Source organism: Marmota monax, unplaced genomic scaffold (assembly GCF_021218885.2).
Source record: "Marmota monax isolate L192 unplaced genomic scaffold, Marmota_monax_Labrador192_F-V1.1 WCK01_AAM20220418_F8-fsc00105, whole genome shotgun sequence".
NCBI lineage: Eukaryota > Metazoa > Chordata > Mammalia > Rodentia > Sciuridae > Marmota > Marmota monax.
In genome coordinates, this window is record NW_026692947.1 from 5,936,657 (window position 1) to 5,963,324 (window position 26,668).

Genomic DNA, 26,668 nt, shown 5'->3' on the forward strand with positions numbered 1-26,668 from the left:
TTTTGGTTGTTTTTAAGGTTAGGGTTGGAGGAGAGCCCTGGCAGTTCTTTGGCGCGGCTGCTTCTTCACAGTCTTAGATTGCTGGGCTGGGCTGTCACAGACAGAGTGTTTCAGTTCTCTCTTGTGCCATGGAAATAACATAGAGAAAAAGCTTTTCTTCCCACCACCTTTTTTTTTTTTTTTAAACATTCATGGTAGGAAATCATCTTCTTGAGAAAGCAGATCACCGAATTCAAGGCCAGGTACAATGTTGAACAGGGAGTTGCTGGCCTCCTAGCTGGTGAGCCTCTGGCATCAAAGCCAGGGCTACTGTCTTCTAGAATACCAAGGGCACAGCTTCCAGAGCCTCCTTGGGTTACTGCATCTGGAAATTTTAACTTTTCCTAATTACTAGTCACAGTTTCTCCTCCTTTGAGCCCAGGGTCCTTCAATGGGCCTTAGGAAGGTTTGGAAGATAACATATTTGCATCCCCCTCATACTGCTGAATGTGAGTATTAGGGAGTTGGCTGCAAATATTCCTGGCAAGGCCTGAGAAGAACTGAGAAATGGACAATTTGCAGTTGAGCAGCCCATCCCTGACTGGGCAGCTTTCCTTGGTCAGTGTGGTGTTGCTTCCCAACTGTCCATGGCTTGAAATCTATCGTGGAGCACTGGGCCAGCCTTTGTATTCCCACCTCATCACCCAGTTCTACAGCCTTCACCTTCCAGAGAAAGCGATCTCTCTTGGCTCTTCAGCTTAGTAGCCTCCCTTGCAGAGGAGCCTTGGAGAAAGGCCAGGGGCTTCTCCTATATCCTCAAGATCCTCCCAGGTACCACCCCAGTACTTAACAGCGGCCCTTGACCCTGTGTGTTTTTGTCTAATCTAGTCACTAATAGCTTGAATCTTGGGCCTGGAAACAAGTCACAAAAGAGTCACAGAAGGCTAAAGGGGATATTCTTTGGGGAAAGTAGCACCAATTCAATCATACATGGGGTGTGACACAGAGGCTGTGCCCCAGCAATGTGTGTGAACAAGAGGGTTAAGGCTTTTATACTCACTTCAAAGAGTTTTCCAATGTGTTCTCTTGGCTTATCTTTCCATATCTTCCTGGCATAGACTAAACCTATTATATCAAACATCCCCACTAAGAAAAGTATTTGTAAAGTGAAAAAAATTTTAATTCCCCAGACACATTTTTAAAATTTTTTTAAGTTGACAAATTCTGCATCTTTAATGAGAATTCCTGGTGTTCTTAGATCTAACATACTGTTTTTTTTTTTTTTAATTGAGGTAAAAGTCACACAACATAAAATTAGCCATTTATAAGCATATAATTCAGTGGTATGCAGTATGTTCACAACATTATACAACCCTTGGGCAGGTTTTAAATTACTTGTATCACAAAGAAAACATGGCCATTCCTAGGAATAATGAAATTAAATGATAGTTTATATAATATGATGAATCATATAATTTTGATTAATCATATAATTTATTCCAATAGAAGATATGTGAGAGGTCAACTGGTCTCATTAACCCCACTCTACCAAGACTGTCCCAAAGGCATCCTGACCTTACAAAGCCTCCACCCACACCCTCGCCTTCCCTCTTGATCCTCTCTTCCTGGTGCCAGTCCTTCCCTGGAGTCTGAGTCTCATCTCCAGTCTCCTCTCCTTCAGCCCTCCCAGCCAACCCACTTCTACACCTAAGTATGTGACCTCACAAAGTGCTCCCCAGACATGGGCCATTGCTTTGGGTCCGGCCGTCCTCACCTTCCTTTGCTCCCTTGTAGTCTCTTTCCATAAATTCCCAGCTGGGCTGTCTTCCACACTTACAATCCCAAAAAAGGATCAAAATCATGGGGTAAAGTGTGCAGTTACTGGCTATGGTATTCATTTGGGAATCTTCACCATGTGCTCCTCCCATCTCTTCCAACTAGTGTCACACAGATCTTTCTAGGTATTTCCAAAAGCTAGTTAAGTTGTACAGGAGTTGGGCACAGGCCCTGGAAAAGCTGGGAAGCCAAATAGGATACTTGGAGGGAGGCATCCATACTCCTCCAGGGCTGAAGGCACCAGGGAGGGGACCCAGGAGCTGGGGATCATGCCGGGTCAGCCTGGTGGGAATTAGTCCATGAAGAGGGGTCTTTGGGCAGTGGAGTCTTAGAGCCATGGGAGAGACCCAGTCATGTTGAGATGCTGCCCAGCACTGGGAGACTGGGAAGAAATCCTCTGGCTTCTCCTCTCCTCCTTCTTCCATCTCCTGCCACTGCCTTTCATTGACTGAAACCAGCCAGAAGCCAGGGAGCCTGGAAAGCAGAGTTTGTGGAGGTAAGCCTCACCCCACCTCATGGTGCAGACCCTTGCAGAACAAAAGTAGTGAGTAAGCAAGCCAGCAAGTGACCACAGTGTTCCTTTACTTCCACTATAGTGACAGTTAATTACTAACCATTCTAAGAGCTTTTATGATACCCTCTGGGAAATTCTTTTATGACTTTCATCTAGAAAACACCTCCTTCTTGGGGACTAGCTGAAATGCTTTCTTCTCAGTGAAATCAGCATGGACACCTCAAAAAATGTTAGCTACCCCTCATCTGGGCTTCAACAGTTCTTTGTGTAAATCTCTTGGTGGCACTTGCCACCAGGATATTACAATTTATCATTTCTATGTCTGATTTCTTCTGCCCTTGGAGGGCCGCAGGTGTGGTCACAATGTCACAGGCTTTTGCATTCTTAAGATCTAGTGCAGGATGCAGTCAGTACAGCTGCATCGGTGCCAGGAACATACGGACTAGCAGGCTGTGGAGGGTTCTTGCCCAAGATTCCACAGCTGGTGAGTGGCTGAGCATGTGGTGGGATTGTCTGTCCACAATCTCTTACCCAGGAGACTTGGTCATGTGTCCTTTTTACTCTGGGATATGCTTTGCTGTAATCAGAACTACCCAAGAATCAGCACTTGAAAACCCTGGAGACACAATTCCTGGGCTTATATCCTAGGAACTGTAATGTAGTGTTTAAAAATTTTCCAGACCTCCATGAATCCAGAGAGGGTGTCAGGGATCTCTACAGGTGGTGTGGACAGACAGACAAGGATTGACCTTTCTTCATTAAACCTTGAGACTAAATTAACATGTGGCCTTTTTGTTGTAGCCAAAGGCTCAATGCGTGCTGCTTCTGTATGTGAAACTATTATATGTTCCTCAGAAACAAATAAATCAGAAGGAATGTATTAGTAAAGAATTTAAGTTGCGACATGCACATCTGTTCTTGGAATTCTCAAAAAAAAAATATTCTCCTGGAAAAGATGCATCCATTTGTTAAAAATCAAAAACAACAACAGAAATGGTGTTTAAAAGAAACTCTGTGGTTCTTAGGGAGCAGAGAGGTGAGATTTTTCTCTTTCTTGACCTGAGCTAATAACTCCTCAGCAGGAGGAGCACACTGTACACTCCGTCACCCACAGGAATCAGGTACTGTTGACTACAGAAAGACGATGTGCAAGTTCTATTATTAGTGGCTTTGATGATTTCTTCCTTTTTTGTAAGAACTGAGCTTCTTTGCTGTTCCTGTTACATAAGCTATTATACACAGAGGGGAAAGGCTTTAATAAAGTGGGGTGCTGACTCATTCCTACGAAACAGCTGCCTGGGAATAACAGAGGACCAGCTGGAGTGCCTCATTAACTAGAGAACCATATATGTTAGGCAAAGAGCAGCCTTTTTAGTTCTGTTTTTAGGCTCTCATGTGGGCGGAGACCTGAGGAAACTTCAGAGGAAGGAGCAGGACCCCACCCTGCGAGATACCACAGCTCCCTTTGCCATACAACAACATCAGAAGTCCCTACCTTACAGTTAAATGTAAGTGTTGGGTTTTTTATGTGTGTAATGAGATAAAAACTCAATTTCATATAAACAGATATTGAACAAGACAGATAAGGGCAGTGAACAAGCTCAGTGGATGGCTTGGGCTTGCTGAATAGGACTGGGAGATGTACATATGGGTGGGGAGAAGAAGGGCCAGGCATTAGTCCTCGGGCCTCTACCAGCTGTTGAGCAGCACCAAGGAGACTGTCTGTGAGGGTCAGCTAGGGCTGGACCAGCAATTGTGAAAGTGGCAAGATAAGAACCTACACAATAGCCTACTAGAGCAGTGGGTCCCAAAGTGTGCTTCAGGGTCCCTAAAGTGCCAGAGCATCTCCCAAGAGAAAAGCATGCCCAAGATCTTGCTAACCTCGGGCAAGTTCAGGAAAAAAAACAGTTGTGTGCACCTCTTTCCAGCTGGTGCCCATGGACCTCCTGCATTGGTGGCTTGAAACCAGCCATGGAGGGAGTATTTATAGCCACAGAAGTTGGCAAATGCTACAGACTGGAGCTTTTCCTCCAGGAGAGCATATTGTTAAACATTTACAAGCACATCCCTGATTGGGTTGCCTGACACCCGTTCAGAGGGTCTGTACTGTCAGAACTATTTTCATAATACTAAAACATCCTTCACCACTTTCGCTCTTCTTTCCCAAATGCTCAGAGTTGCTTTCCAGACGCTGTGACACGTGATGCTGCAGATCAAATGTAGGAGCAGATGCCAGAATTCAGCTGTCTTCTTGTAAGCCAGATAGTAAAGAGATGTGCAAAAACAGTGCCACTCTTTTTACTGATTTTTTTGTGTGTATGTGTGGGAAAATGTTTTTTTTTTCCTCAAAGATATTATTTATATTAAACATATGATTGGCTTCTTATGTTAAAGTGAATCAATAAAGAAATAGTGTTAAGTTTATCACTTCTAATCTCAAATACAGTAAATATTGATAGATAAAATTCACATAAACAAAATACCTTAGGAGTCTTCATTTTTTTTTTTTTTTAGGAGTCTTCGTTTTAAAAAATAGATTTATTTTAGAGCAACGTTCGCTTCACAGCAAAACTGAGAGGAAGTTTAGCATATCGATTTTTTTTCTTTCCTGGATTGTGCCTTTGGTGTTATATCAAAAAGTCATTGCCAAACCCAAGAACTAGATTTTTTCTCCTACACTGTCTTCTAGGAATTTTATAGTTTTTCATTTTATATTTGTATCTGTGATCCATTATAATTTAAATTTTGGGATGTGTGTAAGATCTGTGTCTAGGCTCATTTTTTTTTTTCAATGTGATGTCCCGTTGTTGCGGCACCATTTGGCTTTGCATCATTGAACAGTACTACCTTGTCAAAGGTCAGTTAGCTGTATTGATGTGAGCCTATTTCTGGGCTCTCTCTCCTTCCATGGGTCTGTTTATCTGTTATTCCCACACTAACACTGTTGTTGATTACTGTAGTAAGCGTTGAAGTTTAGTGGTGTCAGTCCTCCAACGTTGTTCTTCTCCTTCAGTATTTTGTTGGCTATCCTGGGTCTTTGTGTCCTGAATTTTTAAGGGTATCGTCTAGTTTATTTGTATTGTTAGAGTAAAATTTACCAGGTTACTAAAGAGCAGCAATTTATCTCACAGTTCTGGAGGCTGGGAAGTCCAAGGCACTGGCAGGTTCAGTGTTTGGTGAGGGCTATTCTGTTTCTAAGGTGGCACATTTTGCTATATCCTTACATGACAGGAGAATAGAAGGGCAAAATGTCTTGCTAATTCCCTCCGGCCCCTTTATAAGGTTGCTAATCCCATTCATGAGGGTGCTACCCTCATGATGTAATCACTTCCTAAAAGCCCCACCTCTTAGTACTATCACATTGGATCTTAAGTTCCAACATAGGAATTTGGGGGGCACATTTATAGTCAAACCATACTACATGTGAAAGGGGAGGAGTCCTGAGACCACAAAGTTTGAGAACTGCTGTTGTAGAGAAAGATGGACATATAGATGAGTGCAGCAGATTCTTGTGCTGGGAAAGAAGACAGAATGTAGTGGAGGGAAACTGAACTGAGTTTTGTACATCTCCCTGCTTGTTCTAGAGACTGAATGAGTCTGTTAACTTTAGGGTGCATCTCCAAGATTCCATATGTAGATGCTGTGTGACACAGGCATGATCCTTAGAAGAGAATCCCAGAGGGTCGTAGAACATGACCTCAGAGTGTAGGATGTGAAATGTCATCCTTCCTTGAGACTAGAGACCACAGGGCAGGTTAAGGCAGTGGGAGATTGGTTCTTGCAGTTTTCTGAGAGAAAGGTGGCTTTTTGGTTATTAGGGTTGTGCATGAAAATCATGCAAAGAGGCATACCTCTTCATCTTCAGAATTAAAACTTTGTTAAGTACCAAGAACAAACCATGTTAAAAGGGGAATAATAACACTCACCTCTCACCTGTCAAGATTTACAGGAAACACATGCTAAAGGGAAGAGGTGGGGGTAGGTTCTGGTCTCAAACCTCAGGATTAAAAAAAAAAAGTCCCCTGGTCTGCCAGACTCCTCCAAGGACAAAGCTTATTTGCCTAAAGAGGCCAGTTGTTTACTCTGCTCCTTTCTCCCCAGCCACACTCCAGATTTCCACCACTGTGGCAGGGAGAGAAGCCAGACAGGTTACATAGGAAAGAAAGGCAAGCAGATGACCCAAGCAGAGCTGGGTGGCAAACGGGGCTGTGTGTCTCTCCCCTGGCTTGTTGGAGCTTGCAACTGCTCCCAGGCCCAGCAGAGTCATAAGGATCTCCAGAGCAGCCAAACCAAGCAAGTCTGCAGGCCAGGCCTTCCCAACCCTGGCCATGTGGAGGGGTAGCATCCCCAGTAACCACTCCAAAAAGCCTCCTATCTTTTAACCTTTTGCCAGATTCTGAAAGCACATTTCTACACGGTGCCCCAAAGTAACCTCTGCTGGCAAGGCTGGATTATTCTCAATCTGGGAACAACCAGTATATTCCGAAGGTCCTAAAATGTTCAGAAATCTGCTCTCTGTGTGTGTGTGTGTGTGTGTGTGTGTGTGTGTTATTTTGGCAGAGGGAAGATCTAGAGTTTTCATGACATTTTCAAAGAGGGGGGCATCTTGCACACACACACAAAAATGTTAAAAATGGCTACATTAGAGACCAGCACTAATGAAGTTGCACTATTGAGGGTTTTTCAACGTTTTGTAGAATTAAAAATATTATTTAAATGAATAGCTGACTTGTTCTCCACTCCAGGCATAATGCTAGATGTGGGAATACAGTGAGGAACAAGACCAGATGCGAACTGTGTGTCACTGAGGGACACAAACATAAATCAAAAAATTGCACCAATGCATGTCTAATGTCAAACTAAGTGTTGCACTGGAGGAACGGAACCTGGTTCTATGAATGATGTGATTTAGTGGATGTTTAGCTTTTGTTTTCTGTATTTATTTATTTTTTAATTGATAATGCATTCATTTTTAAAAACTGAAAAGGATGATGTAGTGAAAAATCTTGTTCCTCATCCACTCATATTCCCAACCCTCTCTGAAGGCCACATACATGTTTTACAAACTGGTCATAGACCAGGAGAAGAGAAAGCTTAACCTGAATATATGACTCTTGAAAGACACAACTGGAGTATAAGTTCATCAAGAAAAGAAGACTGGAAAGAGACAAAGATGTTCCAGACACAGGCAACAGTCTTGCAAAGGCCCTGTGGTAGGTGTATTAAAAGAACCAAAAGAATGCATACATGGCAGGAGTGCTGAAAGCAAGGGTGAGAGAGACCAGGATATCGCTGAGTGGGAAGGATACAGCCTTGTAGCCTGTTCAGCACTGTAGACTTTCCCTCAGAGATTGGGGAAGCCCCTGAGAGACAAAGGGTGAAAACTTTAAATCATACTTGAATTTTGAAAATAATTACTCTGGCTAGGTAGCATGGAAAATGAATTGGAAGAGGAAGCAGTTAATGGTTTCCTTTTTCATTCAGGTGAGAAATGATGCAACTTGGCACTGGTCTTGGTTGGGTTGCTATCTCTAACAAGGTACCATAGACTGGGGAGCTTATCAACAACAGAAATTTCACTCTCATAGTTCTGGATATTCTAAGTCTGAGATGAAGGTACCAGTATGGTTGAGTTCTGATGAGGACCCTCTCTTGCAGTTTGCAGATTTATTGTTTGCAGCAAGAGGGTGAAGGAGCTTTTCATTTATTTATTTTTCCACATATTTTACTGATGTATTATAGTTGCACATAATGATGGGATTTGTCGTTATATACTCATACTTGCACACAATGTAACTTCCCTCCTCCCTGCCTGTCTCCCACCCTTTGGTCCCTTTCTTCTATTGATCTCCCTTTGATCCACCCCATCTTTCTTTTCCTTTTCCTCTCTAGCTTCCGTATATGAGAGAAAACACGACCCTTGACCTTCTGAGTTGGACTTATTTCGCTTAACATGACGTTCTCTAGTTCCATGCATTTTCTTGCAAGTGACATAACTTCATTTTTCTTTATGGCTAAATAAAACTCCAATTGTGTATATATACCACATGTGCTTCATTCCTTGATGGATAACTAGACTGGTTCCATGGTTAGGTCATGGTGAATTGTGCTGCTGTAAACGTGGGTGTGCATGCATCACTGTAGTATGAAGACTTTAATTCTTTAGGATAAATACTGAGGAGTGATATAGCAGGTCATATGTTGGCTCCATCCCTTGTCTTTCGTGGATCCTCCATACTGATTTCCATAGTGTTTGTACTAATTTATAATCCCAACAGTATAAAAATTTCTTTTTTCTCTACACCCTCTCCAGCATTTATTATTATTTGTCTTCTTGATGACTGCCATTCTGACTGGTGTGAGATGAAATCTCAGTTTAGTTTTGATTTACATTTGCCTAATTGCTAAAGAGGTTGAACGTGTTTTTATATATTTGTTGGCCATTTATATTTCTTCTTTTGAAAAGTGTCTGTTTAATTCATTTGTCTGGCCTCTTTTATAAGGTCACTAATTTTATTCATGCGTGCTCTACCCTCTTGACCTATTTACCTTCCTCAGGCTACACTTTCTAATTGCATCACCTCATGGGTGAGGATTTCAACATGAATTTCGGGGGCCAGGGGGAGACAAAAATTCAGTCTGTTAAGATAGAGGAGTGGGAAGAAAGTGCGTGTGAGGGAGTGAGGGGAGATCAAGATTGATGGTAAGAAATGTATTTGTGTATAAGACATTTGCTTCTGAAATTTTTTTTTTTAACAAAACATCTGTTTCAATTCTCTCGATTTTGGAAGAAAAACCCATAATAGTTTGCTTATAATGTACTTAACCCCTGGCAATATTTTATCCAAACATGTGGCCAAACTGACATGACAATGTAGCATCCTATAAAAGGTTAATGAACAAAGAGCTAAAGTCTCAGAGAATCTTGCTAGAGGTCATCTGGACCAGTTTCCTGGCCCGGTACCCCAAGGTCATCTCACCTTTGCAGGAGCCTCCCCATTGGCAGGAAGTTATTATTGTTGTTAACAGATCATAACAGAATGAGCGTGCGGGTGATGTTCACTAATTTTGAAACAAGTAATTGAACACTTGGTGGCTGTACTTGTTTGGGTGTTTTCACACTTAATTTTCCTTCTCTTCCCCCGACTCCCCAGAATGGCTTTTTCAGAAGAACAAGGAGGAGCCCCCTGTGGTTTCATCCGCCAGAATTCCAGCAACTCCATCTCCTTGGACTTTGAGCCCCACACAGAATACCAGTTTGTGGAGCAGTTGGAAGAGCGCTACAAATGTGCCTTCTGCCACTCGGTACTTCACAACCCCCACCAGACGGGTTGTGGGCACCGCTTCTGCCAGCACTGCATCCTGTCCCTGAGGTGAGTGGGCAGGGCCTGCAGCTCCAGCCACAGCAGGCCAGACCCAGGCGGGCGTGTTCCCGGCATCTAAGAGTCAGCGGTGCCACTCAACTGTAATCATGGTTTTGGGAATTCCTGTTGCTGGCCACAGAACCACAATAGATAGCAGGAGCTTTCTCAGGGGTCCTCTGTGAGGGCCTAAAGAGTAACCTTCACTTTTTGCTACTTATGATATATACCTTTTCTCAAAACCCAGACTCTGCCCATTTTGCATGGCAGAATAGACCCAGTTGCACAGTCTGTCATGAGTTGGCTATCAAGAATGGATTGTATCTTACAGCATCTGTGTTGTAACTTCCCTGACTGTTCTTTCCTTGAGGTAAAGGTGCTGTCACATCCATAAAGGACTTGTTGCCATGGCTGCTGCCCACTCCAGGGCAGCTATAAACCCTGTGTTAGTCAGATTTCCATCACTATAACAAAACACCTGAGACAATTACTTTATAATGAGAAAAGGCTTATTTTAGCTCTCAGTTTTGGCGATTCCAGTCCCAAACGATCAATTGGCCCCGATATTATGGGCCTGTGGCAAGGTAGCACATCGAGGCAAGGGCATGTGGTGGAGAAAAAACACTTACCTTATCAGACAGGAAACAAAAGAAAAAGAGAGAAGGGGGCTTGGGTCTCACTATCCCACTCCAAGGGCATGCCCCCAATGACCTAAGGACCTACCACTAGGCCCCAGCTCCCAAAGGTTCTACCATCTCCCAATAGAACCAGCCTGGGGACCAATCCTTTAACACATGGGCCTTTGGGAGACATTCAACATCTCAACTGTAGCAGCCTGGGTCATGCCATTTTGAAGGTCAGCAGAGGTGAAGAAGCATTCTAAGGGGGCTTCTATAGGGTCATTAAGGCAGTTGTTTTATCCTGCTGACTTTGAAAGGGGTTATCAAGCACATTCTTATTTACTCACATGTTCATACATTCATCACTTGCTCTCCTAAGCTCTAGTGTAGGGAGGTGAACAGCTAGAGTATAGTGTGGAAAAGGACCTGATATATGTCTTCTAGAATGTCTCAATCAAGTGAAGGAGATAGATTATGGCAAAGGACAGGGGCATTTAACACTGTCTGGGGGACTCCATTCTTGACTACATACTGAAGGATGAATGGGAGTTTTTCAGGTAGACTGAAAGAAGGAGGGGCCCAGGGGTGCCTTCTGGGTAGAGAATAGCATGTGCAAAGTCAAGGTCCAGCCACCCAGGGATGGAGTGTAGCTCAAGTACTGGGCTGCTCTTAAAAAAGCAATTGAGGTTAAATGCCTAATTCTGGCTCTATTTTTATTTTTCTCTCCAGAGAATTAAATGCAGTGCCAATCTGCCCTGTAGATAAGGAGGTTATCAAATCTCAGGAGGTAAGAAAATCACTACTTTGCCTTAGCATCTGTCTGGGTGATAGTGAAGAAGAAGCTGGCATCCTGTGTTTAATTGGACCTTAAGGAGAGTGGTCAAGGGGGACCTTCCTTGGAGTCTCTATTTCTCTGTTTTCGGGTCAAGTCAGACCCTCCTACCCCTGTTTGAGAGAAGCTTGCCTGGGTCTTTGCTGACCACACCTCCACCCCAGGTCTCCTCTCCTGCTTCTTCCTCACCCCCTTCCTACACTAGCGTTAGCCACCCCAAGCTGCTGGGAGAAGTGGAGCATCCTGCCTGGATTTCATCTTCTCGTCTGGTTGATCCCTAAAACTTCCTTTTATTATATGTTTGTTAACAGCTTTATTGAGATATAATTCACATACCATGAAATTTACCTATTGAAGTGTAGAGTTCATAGTTTATAGTATGTTTACAGGTTGTTAAGCTACCATACTATCCAATTCTAGAATATTGTCATTACCCCAAGAAGCAACCCCATGTCCAGTGCTGTAGTTACTCCCCACCCACCCTCATCCTCAGCCCTTGTAAACTACTAATCTAGTTTCTGCTTCTATGGATTTTCTATTCTGGATATTTTTATATAAGTAGAATCACATAATATGTGACTTCTTGTATCTGGGTTATTTTACAACATAATGTTTTCAAGGTTCATCCATGTTGTAGAACATATCAGTACCAAATTCCTTTTTATTGCTGAATATCATTTCTTTGTATAGGTATACCACTTTTGTTTGTCCATTCATTAGCTAATGGATACTTGGGTTGTTTCCCTTTTGTACTATAATGAGTAATACTGCTATAAACATTCATATACAAGTGTTTATGTATTCCTATGTATTTCTCTTAACTATCTAAGAATGGAATTACTGGGTCATACTCTATGTTTAACATTATGAGAACTGCCAGAGTGTTTTCCAAAGCAACTGAACCATTTCTTTCTTTTTTTCTTTTTTCTTTTTTTTTTTTTGATTCGCTCTTTTTCCTTTTCTTTATTGGTTCTTTTTAGTTATATATTACAGTAGAATCCATTTTGATGTAATTATGCAACATGGAATATATATTATATGTGTGTGTGAGTGTGTATGTGTAGTGTGTGATATATGTGTGTGTGTGTGTGTGTGTGTGTGTATGTATATGTATAGGCTCTTGCATCTAGTTTTTTATTTCTCCAGACCTCATAAAAATTTGCTATTCTGTCCTTTTTGAGTATAGCCTTCCCTTGTATGTGAAGTGAATTCATTTGTGGTTTTGATTGCTTTTCCCCCTTGGCTAATAACATCGAGTATCTTTTCATATACTTATTGGCAAAAACGCCTATTCAATTCCTTTGCCTCTCTCTCTCTTTTTTTTTAAGTGCTGGGGATTGAACCCAGGGCCCTGTGCATGCAAAGCAAGCACTCTACCAACTGAGCTATATCCTCAGTTCCTCCTTTGCCTTCTTTTTAATTGGGTGATTTGTAATTGTTGAGTTATAAAAGTTCTTTGTGTATTCTGGATACAAATTTCTTATCAGATATATGATTTGCAAATATTTTTCTCTCATTCTGTAGGTTGTTTTGATTTTCTTGATGGTGTACTTTGAAGCACAAAAATTAATTATTTTGATTTTAAGTCCAATTTCTTTGGTTGCTTGTTCTTTTGGTATTGTATCTAAGAAACTCTTGTATAATTTATGATCATGAAGCTCTTCTCTCTTAAGCTTTCCCTTAATTAGATTCAGTTTTCTTCCTCTAATATTGTGTTGCAGGATGTCCAAGCTTTACCTTCTCTGGGGCCTTTCCAAGCACCTGGTCTGATGTCCTTGCTTCTTCTCTAAACTCTTTATGATGAGTTTTGCAAATGCTTCTCAGAGGACTGTGCTGTACCTAGTGTCTGACCCACAAGACTGGGGCAGGGGTGTGGGGGTTGGCATACTACACCTTGGAGCAAATTTAGTCCACCACCTGTTTTCATATGACCTGTTAGCTAGGAAAATGGTTTTTGGTTTTATGTTTTTTTAAAAAAGGGGTTGAATTTCAAAATAAAATTTTACTTTAAAAATCAGAAAATGAGTAATTTTTGTGACACATGAAAAGTATATGAAATTCAAATTTCAGTGTCTGGAAATGTTTTATTGAAACACAGTCATGCCTGTTCCTGTAAGTATTGCGTGTGGCAAAGTTGAAATAAGGCAATAGAGATGGTTGTTATGTGGCTTACAAAGCTGAAAATATTTGCTGTCTGACAGGGAAAGTTTGCCAACTCCTGGTTAGTGCTGAATAGCAAGTCAGCACAGCTTCAGGGACATTCTCTGATTTACCCTGGGACAGGAAACTGAAAGCATCACCCTTGGCCACAGCTCCACCTCCTAACCTTTACTGTGTAGGGTCAAATTCACCATGCGATTCTCCCAGCAGTAGCAGCCTTTTGCACTGAGTCTTGAGTTACCTCGCTTGTGGGATGTATGTATCTGAGATGGCCTTTTCTTTTAGTGTGGTGGTGAGTGTGATATTTCCATTCCAACTACTGGAAGTTTCCACCTGACTTCAGAGATATACTTGAAGATCAAACTTACAGTAGCTTCATTTGCATTGCTGTTCAGCATTGGAATAAGACCTATCATCTTTATCTTTTAGGTGTTTAAAGACAATTGCTGCAAAAGAGAAGTTCTCAATTTATACGTATATTGCAAAAATGCTCCTGGATGCAATGCCAAGGTTATTCTGGGACGATACCAGGTTGGTATTAGGACCAATGTTTGCCTTTGCCTTCTTTTAAGTGACATTTGTTAAACCTGTCGATGCCACAGTGCCTGGGTCAGCATGAGAGAGGAATTCATTGGCTTAGCCCCAGCGGATTCCCAGCTAGTCATACAGTGAGTGGCAGTGCTATAGCTGCCAAGGACCAAGGTGTAGGAAGGACACAGGGGGTACATGCTTTACTTGGTAGAACCTGAATGGTGGGTTAGGGATCCCTGAGCCAAAACAGAGGGTGTTGGACATGCCAGGCAAAACGAATGCACAAGCAAGACTGTGTCATTTGGGGGTAACTGAAGGAGTTGGAGTCCCTGAGATAAGAGCCAGGCATGACTGCAGAAAAACATGATAGTGAGGGTCCTTCCCTGAAAGCATCTGCTGTGTGTTGTTGTGGTGTGTGGGCTCTGATCTGCAGAGTTATGACCTAAGGCAGATCACACAGACCAGAAAGAAGTAGTATGTAGTTTAAAGGTGAGCTATTGATATGAGATGCCAACAAACAGGTATACAGGGGAAGTGTAGGTGAAAAGATTTGAATTTCTTTCATTCTGCGGGAGAAGGCTATTAGTGGGAAGCTGGAAATGTGGCCCTGCCAAGCCCATATCAGGTTTGATCACACTGAATGAGGGAAGACTCGGGCATCACCAGCTTCCAGGGAATTGCCTGGAGGCTGCTGAAATTTTCCCCTTACACCCACACAGTTTGGAACCCTTATTTCAGATGATTCAGCCTTTTCTTTATCAAGCCTCCAAATCCCCCAGGCACTGAGGTAATAAATGTATAAATGATTTCCTTCTTAACCCAGGGAGTGCTTTGGAGGCTCACAGAATATTTTTACTTTCCTGTGACGGTTCTTGGCTACTTGCTGTAAATGGCGGGGCCTAGAAGGAGGCCTCAGATCCAACTTTCTTGTCACTAAGCCTGTATAGAAAATTAGGCTCAAATATGTATCAGACAGCCACAGTGACCAGACCACAGGCTGCTAGAGAACAGGGGCTAGTTTCTTTCAACCTGTTTGTTTTGTTTTGTTTTTAATTTCCTGCTAGGTGTGATGGCGGGGCACACCTGTAATCCCAGTGACTCAGGAGGCTGAGACAGAAGGATCACAAGTTCAAAGCCAGCCTCAGCAACTTAGTGAGGCACTACGCAACTCAGCGAGACCCTGTCTCTAAATAAAATATAAAAAAGGGCTGGAGATGTGTCTCAGTGGTTAAGTGCCTCTGGGTTCAGTCCCTGGTACCAACCAAAAAAAAAGAGAGAGAGAGAGAGAGAGCAAGTGAGAGACGTCACCCCTAAACTACCTCCATCTGGAAAATCCCTCCCCTATCAGATTACTTTTTCCTTTTCCCGCAATTTCCTTTTATTTCTTGTCCGCTTCCCCCTTGTGTGGCAAGGTATAGGATCTTACAGGTAGCAGAATTTTGATGACTATTGACTGGGTGTGTTGTCTCAATGAAATTTGGAAATTTCAATGTTGATTATAAGAGCCATTTGTTGGGCTGGGGATGTGGCTCAAGCGGTAGCGCACTCTCCTGGCATGCGTGCGGCCCGGGTTCGATCCTCAGCACCACATACAAAGATGTTGCGTCCGCCGAAAACTAAAAAATAAATATTAAAAAAATTCTCTCTCTCTCTCTCTCTCTCTCTCTCAAAAAAAGAACCATTTGTTTCTTATTATCAGAAGCAAAGAAAAATAGCTATCATCTTTATCCTGCTGTTGAAAAAAGCTGCTCTTTTCCTTCAGAGAAGAGTCAGCAAACTGCTTCTGCTAAGAGATAGCCAGTAAATATTTTGGGCTCTTCAGGCTATGTGGTCTCTATTGAAATTACTCAGCCTTCCCACATTAGAAGCAAGCAGCCATAGACAGTATGTGAATGAATAGGCATTCAATAAAACTTTATTTACAAAGATAAGTAGCCAGGCCAGATGCAGCCAGTTGGCTTTAGCTTGCCAACTCTGAAGCAGATTTACAGGGAGACAAGCTCACTAAGGTTTTGGTACCTTGTCAGCATCACAAGAACTTGCAATGATCTAATGGTTTTTATTGAGATATGCCTGCTTTTAAAAATCTGGAACATGAAGAACCCTAAAATGAACACTATCGTGTCCTTAATCTCTAAGGTTCTAGTTAAGAATATTTCCTGATTTTTTTTTTTTTTTTTTTTTTTGCGGTGGAGGTGCCAGGGATTGAACTCAGGGGCACTTGACCACTGAGCCACATTCCCAGCCCTATTTTGTATTTTATTTAGAGACAGGGTCTCACTGAGTTGCTTAGCACCTTGCTTTTGCTGAGGCTGTCTTTGAACTGACGATCCTCCTGCCTCAGCCTCCTGAACCGCTGGGACAGGTGTGCACCACCGTGCCCAGCAAGAATATTTCCTGATTTTATAGGTCTGACCATTCCTGTTACTTTTGGCCCATGAGCTCATGTTTTCCTCTCTCTCTTTCTTTTAACCACTTCTAGAACACCTTCCTTTCCTTCTTCTTAGTTCTTTACTTTCCTTCATTGAGTTAGGAGATGCCCCTTTCTCCTTCCTTCTTTTCCTTCTGTCTTTTACCATTTGCTATGCACAACCCAGTATGAGGTACTGGGGATGGAGAGTAAACAAAAGAAACAAAAAATGTCCTCAAAGAACTGGCAAGTTAATTGGCAAACCTAAGGAAAATATCCCAGGACTCACCTGAGAAAATGAGCAGATTCCTAGATCACCTAAAACAAATGGGATATGAATTTCCCTTCCCTTCTCCTGATTCCCACTAGACAAGGCTAGCTTTCAGAGCTTCGGTCCCAGCAGCCCTCTCCATGCCCTGTCCTTAGCAGATGCAGTGGGTGCCCTCAGGGATAGCCGGGGAAATATTGCCCCTTCCTCCCCTGTGCCAGCCTTCCTGCCCAGCTGCGCCCCTCTTCTCTTGCCCTCACTGGACCTCCAGCTGGTCCCTCCCACCACCCTGTTCTGCAGCCTGTTGTTACCCCTCACAGGACCACCTTCAGCAGTGCTTGCTTCAAGCTGTGCAGTGTTCTAACAAGAACTGTCGGGAAGCAGTCCTCCGGAAAGACCTGAAGGAGCATTTGAGCGCATACTGTCAGTTTCGAGAGGAAAAATGCCTTTATTGCAAAAAAGATGTGGTAGTGATCAACCTACAGGTAAGAAGCACAGTTGTCTCTGTGGGGCTGTGTTCCGAGTGGTTGCAGTGAGGCGGGTGGGATACCAGAAGCACGTTTCTGCATTTATTTATGTACAGAATCAGGTCTATAGAGTGAGATTATCTGAGTTCGAAAGACTCTTGCTGGCAGGACTCTGTTCACTGATCATTGGCAAAAATAGCACTTGAACACCTGCTGTGTGTGAGTGTGGTTGGAGTGGCATGAGGCCTGGATCACAGGGAAGTGACGCTAATGGCTACACTCCAGATTGTGTAATCTAGCTGCAGAGGCTGGATGTAGGCAGGCAAAAGAGACCATGGGTACCTTTCACATGTGCCAGAGCAGCCACACTGGTAATTCCCCAGGCTGCCTTCTTTGAACCCCATGCCCTCTAACCTTCTTTTGGAATAATCAACAAATTAAATTTTAAATTGAATTCATTTACACTCAGAAAGCAAACTTTTTTGGAACTAGGCCATAACTTCCTGTGGAGAGCAAGACACATGAAATATATCCCCAAAGAGACAAGCCTACAATCACTATGAGGCCACAAAAGAGACTTTCTCTGTTTTTCATTACTTTCTCTCTTTCAGAATCATGAAGAAAACTTGTGTCCTGAGTACCCAGTATCTTGTCCCAACAAGTGTTTGCAGATTATTCCAAGAACTAAGGTGACTAAATAGTCCTCTCTGTAGATTCTATATAAGATAAGTTTTAAGCAATCATTGTGGTGTTTGATAAAATTCCATAGGCAAAGGCCCATGGTAAATGTGTGTCTAGCTTCCCTTGTCTTTGCTCTAACAACTCTTAGATTTCATCCTAGTTTTTACCAGCTTCTCTCCTTCTCCCGGTCCCTCCATTCCTCCCAAGCCACCCCTGACTCCCTGCTTGCTGCAGGTATACCAGACAGTTGAATAATCAGAGGCGAGTCTCTGTAGCCGAAGGTTGTCTGTTTTGCAGGTGAATGAACATCTGGCTGTGTGTCCTGAAGCCGAACAAGACTGTCCTTTTAAGCACTATGGCTGTACAGTAAAGGTATGGGATGTCTTTTTTAAAAAATATCTTTTAGTTGTTGATGGACCCTTATTTAATTTCCTTAAATGTGGTGCTGAGAATCAAACCCAGCACTTTACACATGCGAGGCAAGCACAGTACCACTACTGAGCTGCAACCCCAGCCCCAGGAGATGACTTTTTGTTTCTTCCTTGCATTCTATTCTGTAAACTCACTTGGTGAGTCCATTATACTCATTGATTTCATTCAGGATGAATAAGGACATAGAATTTTGAGAACTTCGAGATTAGGGTTCTCCAGAGAAGCAGAACTTAATACACACACACACACACACACACACACACACACACACACGGTGGAATTTGTTTTAAGGAATTGGCTCCTGCAGTTGTTGGGGTTAGGCAAGCCAGGGATCTGGAAACTCTCACTGGAATTTCTGTGTTGTGGTCTTTAGGAGCAGCGCTTCTTCTTCAGAAAACTTAATTCTTTTCTGGGTAAGGCCTTCAACTGATTGGATGGAACCCACCCACACTGCACATGGATAATACTCACTTAAGGTCCACCAACTGTGTTAATCACAACTAGTTGTCTGGTCAAAACTCATCTAGGTGTTGCTATGAAGGTAGCTACAAAATACCTTCACAGCAACACCTAGATGAGTTTTGACCAAACAACTAGGTACCATAGCTCAGTCAGGTTGACACATAATATTAACCATCATAGTAATAATTTCTAATTCTGGCTCTACTTTCTTTAATCACCTTTCGGAATCTTCCAGAGTCCCATTGTTACAAATCTTGGTCCTATGGTACTCTATATATCACCAATTATTTTGAAGAAAAGTGACTTAAAATCATGTTTAAAACTTATTTTGTAGCTTTTTTATTGCTTTGAAAATTTATTTATTTTGTTGCTTTTTTAAATGCATCCAAAATAATTCTTCAATAAATTATGTATCATAAATTAAAAATAAAAGAAAATGGAGTCTGATCTCTACTTCAACTCTTTTAACAGATTTCAGATGGATCAAAGTTGTAGATATTTAAATATATCTTGCTTTGAATTATCATTCTAGGTTTTCTGAAAATCTAACTCCAAAATAAAGTTTATTTAATAAATTCTAAAAATACTAGAAAAAAGATGAGTGAATTTTTCCTCTTTTTTTTTTTTTTTGGAGGGGGAGGTACTGGGGATTGAACCCAGGAGTGCTCTATATCTGAGCCATATTCCAAGCCCTTTTTACTTTTTAGTTTGAGACAGAGTCTCACTAAGTGGCTGAGACTGGGATTACAGGTGTGTGCCATTGCACCAGGCTGGATTTTTTTCATTCCCTAAAATAAAGAAGCCCTTTCTTAGATGACTAAGTACAACACCAGAAATCATCTTTTTGGGGCGGGGTGGGATCACTTAACCACTGAGCCACATCCTCAGTTTTTTTTTTAAATATTTTATTTAGAGACAGGGTCTTACATAGTTTTTTAGCATCTTGCTAAATTGCTGAGGCTGGCTTTGAACTCAAGATCCTCCTGCCTCAGCCTCTAGAATCGCTGAGATTATAGGTGTGTACCACCAACCCTGGCCCAGAAGTCGTCATTTTGATAAATTTAATCACAAATATTTAAAACTTCTGTTGGATTTTTAAAATACTATAAATAATAAAGTCAAATGGCAAACCACAAATTTGGGGAGGGGGCAGAATCTCCAACATGACCAGACCCCCCCCAAAAATGGGAATTGTTTCTTTATTATACAAAGAATTATTACATTTGAATAAATTATTCAACTTAATAGAAAAGTAGGCAAAGGAAAAAATAGGCAGTTTCAGAAAAAATCCAGTTGCCTGATAGATGTAAGAAGAGGTGCTCAATTTCACTCTTACATAAATATAACAGGAAATATAATTTCACCGTCAAATTGACAAAGACTAAAAAAAAGTATAGTATGTAGTTGTTTTCAAGGGTAGTTTGATTATATCTATGAAAATTAAAAATGAACCCAGGGCTGAGCATATAGCTCAATTGGTAGAGTGCTTGCCTGACATGTCCAAGGCCCTGGGTTCAATAATCCCAAGCATCATACACAAACACACACACCAAAAAAAAAAAAAGAACCTATATATTAACCCTGTAATTCTGCTACTAAGAATTTGTTATAGAAATCCTTTAATAAGTGTACAGTGATCACACACATAAACAAACACACGCACACACAACAGTGCATATTTTAGCATTGTTTGTATAGCAACCCCCCCAACACAACAACCTTTGAGTCTATCATTAAAGGACCAACTATATAATTATATATTAATATTTTAGAATACTATGCATCTCATAAACAGAATGAGATAAATAGAAAAAAAGAAATAGCATCTCATTTTTGCTATATATAGGATAAAGAAATGGCTCTCATTTATGTTAAAAAGTATATGTGCTTTTACTGACTCTGGTGAGATAGATTAGAGAATTGGGTATGAAGATGGAGAGAAGGAGCCTTTTACTTTTTAATCTACATCTTGCTATATTGTTTGACATAAACACAGATTTTTTTTAATTTTTAAAAACGGAGGTGTGGGTGTAGCTTAGCAGGAAAGTGTGTGATTAGCATGTGAGAAGCCCTGAGGTCAATCCCCAGCAAAAAGAAAGGAAGAAAATGGTTTGAAGAAATGTATATTATTAAAGTTTTTTTAAATTATAAATGTTTGCCTAGAATATGTGGAACGCTTAACCTTTGTTTTTACTAGTAATGGATTATAGGTGTGTACCACCAACAAATTAATATTTTAATGATTGGGGGAGAAATAACCATTTCTTCTTGCAAATGTATTTTATGGTTTTGAAGGCAAGGAAGAAAATCAGCACTGAGAATTTTGATAGTTGCCTCACTGATTCTCTGTGTAAGTAAGTTTAAGATTGCCTCATGGGTACTATAGAACCCTAAAGGCTGGAACGAGACTTGGTGGAGTCAGTTTTCCAGCAACACACCTAGGGAGGGTTGCATATTTAAACTCTTATAGCAAGCAAAGTTGCTAAGCTACTGCATTAGCAAAATATTCCACTGCTTTTCTTATTTTTGGAGCCTCTCAGTCACTGGACTTCTTTTTCTTTCCATATTGAAGGATAAGCGGGGGAACCTGCAGGAGCATGAACATTTAGCCTTGCGGGAACACATGCTTCTGGTTTTAGAAAAGAACTTTCAATTAGAAGAACAGGTAAGTCTTCAAGAATTCACGGATAAAGGGAAGCCAATTGCTGGGGTTTGCCTGTTTTATGTTGCTATTTTTACATTCTTCTCTGTTCAGTGTAAGCTGATTGGAGATAGATGTTTTTCTACCAGTGGCCAGACAGGCTCATAGGATTATAGAACCTTAGGACTGGAAGGTACTTTTGAGATCTTAACCCCCTTATTTAAGAGATGAAGTAACCAAGCTCAAAGAAATGTTGATATGTTTGTAACTGATAGGTGGCAGAATTCAATCTCAAGTCCATCTCCTCTGACTTTAAATCCAGTGTGCTTCATGGTGTACTGTACGGCCTCACCATAGCCTGTCCACACACTTTTCAGTTCTTACCTGGCATGCAGTAGGTGTTTGATGTTTTAAAACTAAATCAATATTATTATAAAATAGCAGTTGACTATCTGTTCTAGGCACTATGGGAACTATAAATTTTGTAGTAAGTCTAAACTTCCTTTGAGAATCTTTGCAAACTGATAAATGCATATTTATTTCATATGTACATACTAATTTAACTGAGTTGTGATTATCAGTTGAAATTATATGTGTGAACACTTACTGTTAGCCTGGAGCATTCATAGTAGACCTCAATAAATTCTGATTGTAATAAGTGATTATTATGAGTTATTTCATTGTAACATCTCAGACTTTTCAAGCCCACATTGGGAAAAAGACCATCCACTGTCAGAGAAGGAGTTGGATTTTACTACTGAAATAACTTTCTGATGTCTGATTCCATGTTAAAGTGGATATGTGAGTTCCAAAGTCAACTCTGGGGTAAAATGTAGAAAGACTGATTAAATGTTAACTTTGGTAAGAGGCATGTTGCCTAGTATCTGTCTGTAAGCTGTTGCTATATCAGTTGCCTCATTCATCCATCCATTCGTTCAACAAACATCTACCATAAATCATGTACAGTGTTCACTTGTAGGAACACTGAGTAAGGAAGACATAGCCTCCACCATGAAGGACTCAGAGACATTATGCCTTATGGGACATGTGATGACTCCATCTGGGGTTCAGAGGTGGCAGGAGAAAATTACAAAAGTTGGGAAGGGTTTTTCAATATCAGATATCCAGTTGCATCTTGAAGGAAGAAAAGATTTGTTAGTTAAGATTGAGGAAGGAGGACACACAGAAGGAGAGAACTTGTGCCAAGGCAAGGAGGCATAGGAAATGCCGCTGGTTTAAGGAAGTGGGATTTTGGTAAAAGGGCTCCTGAGTGTGAGACAGGGAACAGCTGGAGACAGATGTGTTGGATCCAGATGGTGATGGCCTTCCACATAAACTAAGAAGTGTTGAGCACTCACTGTGCGTTCAAGTCCTGTTTTATTCATGTACACTCTGCCTTTTTTCAAAAAGGATTTAAAGGTAAAAAGTTTGAACTAATGTTTTTCAGGGAGTTAACGGAGGCTTTTAAATAGGAAAATACTTGGCCATCTAATTATTTGGCTTTTAAAAGTAAGACAGCTGATAATAGAATGGCAGTTGGTTAAGAGTGAGGGCCCTAGAGCCAGAAGACTGCTACGAGTGCAGACAAGCTACTTTACCTCTCTTCCCTTGTCTCCTAATTTGTAAATGAGATTCTGGTGAGAGGAAAATGACATACTCTATTTAAGCTCTAAGTACAGTGCCTGGTACATAATAAGCATTAAGTGGAGGCAAGATGCTAGAGGTGGTGGTAGTGAAGGCTCATGTCAATGGGATGGCGAGGGAGCATGGAGAGACATTCTGAGGTAGAAAGGGATTGCTGTAAGCTTGGAAGGTGGGGAACATAGGAATTATTATTAATAATTATTACTGAGATGGACTCCACAAGAACAAGAGCAGGTTAGAAGTGATGGCAGGGAGAAGGGATGCTGACTTTGCTTTGGTTCTAAGTAGAAATCTGCCCCAGTGGTCTACAAAGAAGATTCTGAGGCCCAAGGTCAAGAGCTTGTTATGATAGTTTAAGCATGCATTCATCAGACACACATGCAGTGCCTTCTGTATGCCAGGACTGTGCTAGGCCCTGGTGATAAATAAATGAGATCTAGCCTCAAGAAACAGTTTAGTGGAGTAAAAGGAACAAAACAACAACAAAAGCAAGTTTTAAGAGTGGTAAGGATAAGTTATACACAGGAATGTAGATAGGGTGATCTGAGTAGATAGTATTGGTCAGGAAATATTTCTGAGAAGATGTACCCTTGAATGGCAGCTTAAAAAGCAGTAGTTTTAGATGAAGATGGAAGTGTTTGAGTGAGCAGGGCCTGATGGGAACTAGGAGTTGTGTAATCTTGATGGTCAGGTTGAACTTGGGTTCTGAATGGGCGTGAGCCCAAAAGCATAGCCAGGGGCAGATCAAGTAGGGGGCCCAGTGTAACCTGTAAAAGAAGAACACACATTTAAGTGGGGAAGGCATGAGATCAGATTTGTCTCTTAATATTATTCTGGTCACAGTATGGAGCATGAATTGACTAAAGACAAGGAGAGCATTCATGCATTCATTTATTAAACAAATATTTATCAAGCACCTACACCCATTCAATCGCTGGAGTTACAGTGGACTGTGAAATCTTCATCAATCCAGTTCCCACAGAACTTCCTGGTATATATCGGGGTAGAAGGTGTAATGTAGGCCCAGTTAGGAAGCTGTTTGTCACAGCTCAGGTGAGAAATAATGAAGGTTGAAATGAGAGGAAGTGAGAAATGTTTTTAAGAGCTTTTTTGTTTGTAGTCTTGTGTTTTAGGAGTTAAAAGTTGGCAAACATTCCAGATTGAATGGATGTGAGGATAAGAGAAGGATTGTCAAGGATTGCTCTTAAGTTTCTGGTTGTTTCCCCCAAATAGATTACAAATTCTAAGTAAACAGACTACTCATTTGTTTTGCCTACTACTTCCTAGTTCATATGCTGGGCGGGTTACTTAAACCCTCTTCTGTTTTATCTTCCTAAAGTGGAACAAATATTTGCACCTTAACTTATAGGGTTCTTTGAAGATTAAAAGAGCTAATAAATATAAGGGTATGATAGAAATTGGGAAGAAAATGCTTTAAACATTACTGATATAGCAAAAATTACTTTAAAACCATGTACATATAATATATAATATAAATTACATATACATTAAACATTACGTACATAATATATAACTTATTTATATAATATATAATGTATATTACATATATTACATATATGTTATTATTACATTTATGTTATATATTATATACATAATATATAATGTGGTATGGTGATCAGTACTCTGGTTGTTTAATAAGTGTGTACTTAAATGGGTGAAGTGAACAAGTTCTGTAAATTCAGCTAAGTGATGTCATTTTATTAGCTGAACCATCATAATAGGTTAAGTATAGAACAAGCTGATGAGAAATTCTGTGGGTCGGATTTTTAGAAACCACCTGCAAATGTTTTCCTAGAATTTATGTATATTTTTCCTAGAAACACATTCTTAACTGCAAGGACTGTTTTAACCGGAATGTATACATTTTAATGACCTCATTTTTTCTCATTCACATCCCTGTTACTAGATTTCTGACTTATATAAGAGCCTAGAACAAAAAGAAAGTAAAATCCAGAAGCTAGCAGAAACTGTAAAGGCATTTGAAAAGGAATTCAAGCAGTTTTCACAGTTATTTGGCAAAAATGGAAGCTTTCTCTCAAATATCCAGGTGAGAAATGGCCTTTTTACTCAATGCAAATATCTGGCTTTTTCTTTAAGTTTCTAAAGTGGAAATAATTTTAAATATATAGATAAACGATAAGAATAAGATGGTGCAAATAACATGTCCTCTGCCCAGATTCATCCATTGTCAATGTTTTGTCCCATTTGCTTAATTTGCACCTTTCCCCCTCCAGCAAGTGTGTGTGTGCACACACGTGTGTGAGTTTGTTCTTTCTGAACCATTTGAGAATGCACAACAAATATTACAAACTTTTACCTCTATGTGCTTCAGTATTTATTTCCTAATAAAGATCATCTCTTTCATAAGCCCACCACATGTAGCAATGTCAATAAATTTAATATTTATATAATACTTTCATATAACTTAGGGAATTAGGGTTTTAATTAATGTTGGGTGAGTGTTATTTTATTTCAGATTCTTCGAGAGCATCTGTAGTTCTGCATTTTGTAGGGAACAAAGTGAAACTATATTCCCTTGGAGAGAAAATGCTTTAAGCATTATTAAAATATAGAAAAAATTACTTTGTAAATCATGAATGTTAAATAATCACACATGGATTCCTAATGAATAATGTCTTCATCATGATTAAAAATTCAGACTGAAAGATTTCAAGACATATAGAATGATTAGTATATTTGAAATCTAGTTTATCCCAGAAAACCTAGAAATCTAGGCCATATAATTTTCATACTTACTCATCATATTTAATTTGTGTGTGTATAATATGTGTGTATATTTACATATACATATATGCATGTTTATGTGTGTATAAAAAAAGTTATATGTTAAAAAAGTAATCCATTATATGTTACTTTCTCAATTCTGGTATTGGTTTAATACAAAGACCAACCAGTTAGAATGAAGGCACTTAGGACAAGGTAGTTTTATTTAATCTCTTTCACCTAAGAGAACAATCAAACATTTAGGTCTCTTCAGGCTTTCAGTTCCACTTGCAGTGCTCAGGCCGGAATAGGTGGGTCTGTTTGCAGGCACACTCTGCCTTATAGCAGAGCAGGAGTGAATCTAGAAAGCAGCATCTAAGAGAAGGAAGTGATAAGGCAAGAGGAGAGACAACCAGAGAAAGACATATAAAGATGGGTTAGAGAAACAAGCACAGAAAAACTGGAGGAGGAGTAAAAAATAAGAAGAAAGGTTCAAAGATTTGGAACAGGAGTTGGGATAAGAGAAGAGGAGGAAGGTAATTAGGAGCTTGTCTCTCTGAAGTCCTCATTGATTTTTCTGAATTTGTGTATTTTTCATTTCATTAATTGATTAAGTGAGAAATGTTTTGAGTTGAAAATTTTTAATCTCAACACATCACTAAAATATTGACTTAAAAGTTATTTTAACATTATGATCCATTTTCTGCTGAAAGGTTCTTGCCAGTCACATGGACAAGTCTGCTTGGCTAGAAGCTCAAGTGCGTCAGTTATTACAAATGGTTAACCAGCAACAAAATAAATTTGACCTAAGGCCTTTGATGGAAGCGATTGATACGATGAAACAGAAAATTACCCTATTAGAAACCAATGATCAAAGATTAGGTATGTCTAATATTTTACTTCTCTTTTGGTGATTCATTTATTGGCATGTATGCATGACACAAGCAAACATCTTGTAGAATAATCACATCTCTCCAGGATAAACAATGGCTGAATTTATTATTTGTAAAAAAGGAGTGTGAGATTCTGGCTGCTCAAGCAAAAATGAGGGAGGCTTGAATGGGGAGTGGAAACAGCAAGGGGTA

At 40.5% G+C, this 26,668-nt stretch overlaps 1 protein-coding gene across 3 annotated transcripts in view; it reads left to right on the forward strand.

The window, feature by feature from the left end:
- Traf5 (TNF receptor associated factor 5) overlaps nt 1-26,668 on the forward strand; it is a 44,892-nt gene that overhangs the window by 15,054 nt on the left and 3,170 nt on the right. For 2 of the 3 annotated variants that reach the window (XM_046452228.2, XM_046452227.2), the window contains exons 2-10: nt 9,484-9,702; nt 11,040-11,097; nt 13,732-13,833; nt 16,832-16,996; nt 17,590-17,667; nt 17,957-18,031; nt 21,126-21,218; nt 24,766-24,906; nt 26,297-26,465. In XM_046452228.2, the coding sequence (XP_046308184.1) occupies nt 9,485-9,702; nt 11,040-11,097; nt 13,732-13,833; nt 16,832-16,996; nt 17,590-17,667; nt 17,957-18,031; nt 21,126-21,218; nt 24,766-24,906; nt 26,297-26,465 (1,099 nt within the window). In that variant the 5' untranslated portion in view covers nt 9,484. Of the gene's footprint in view, nt 1-5,066; nt 7,543-9,483; nt 9,703-11,039; nt 11,098-13,731; nt 13,834-16,831; nt 16,997-17,589; nt 17,668-17,956; nt 18,032-21,125; nt 21,219-24,765; nt 24,907-26,296; nt 26,466-26,668 lie in introns of those variants that run through there. The other variant, XM_046452230.2, reaches the window with a different exon arrangement.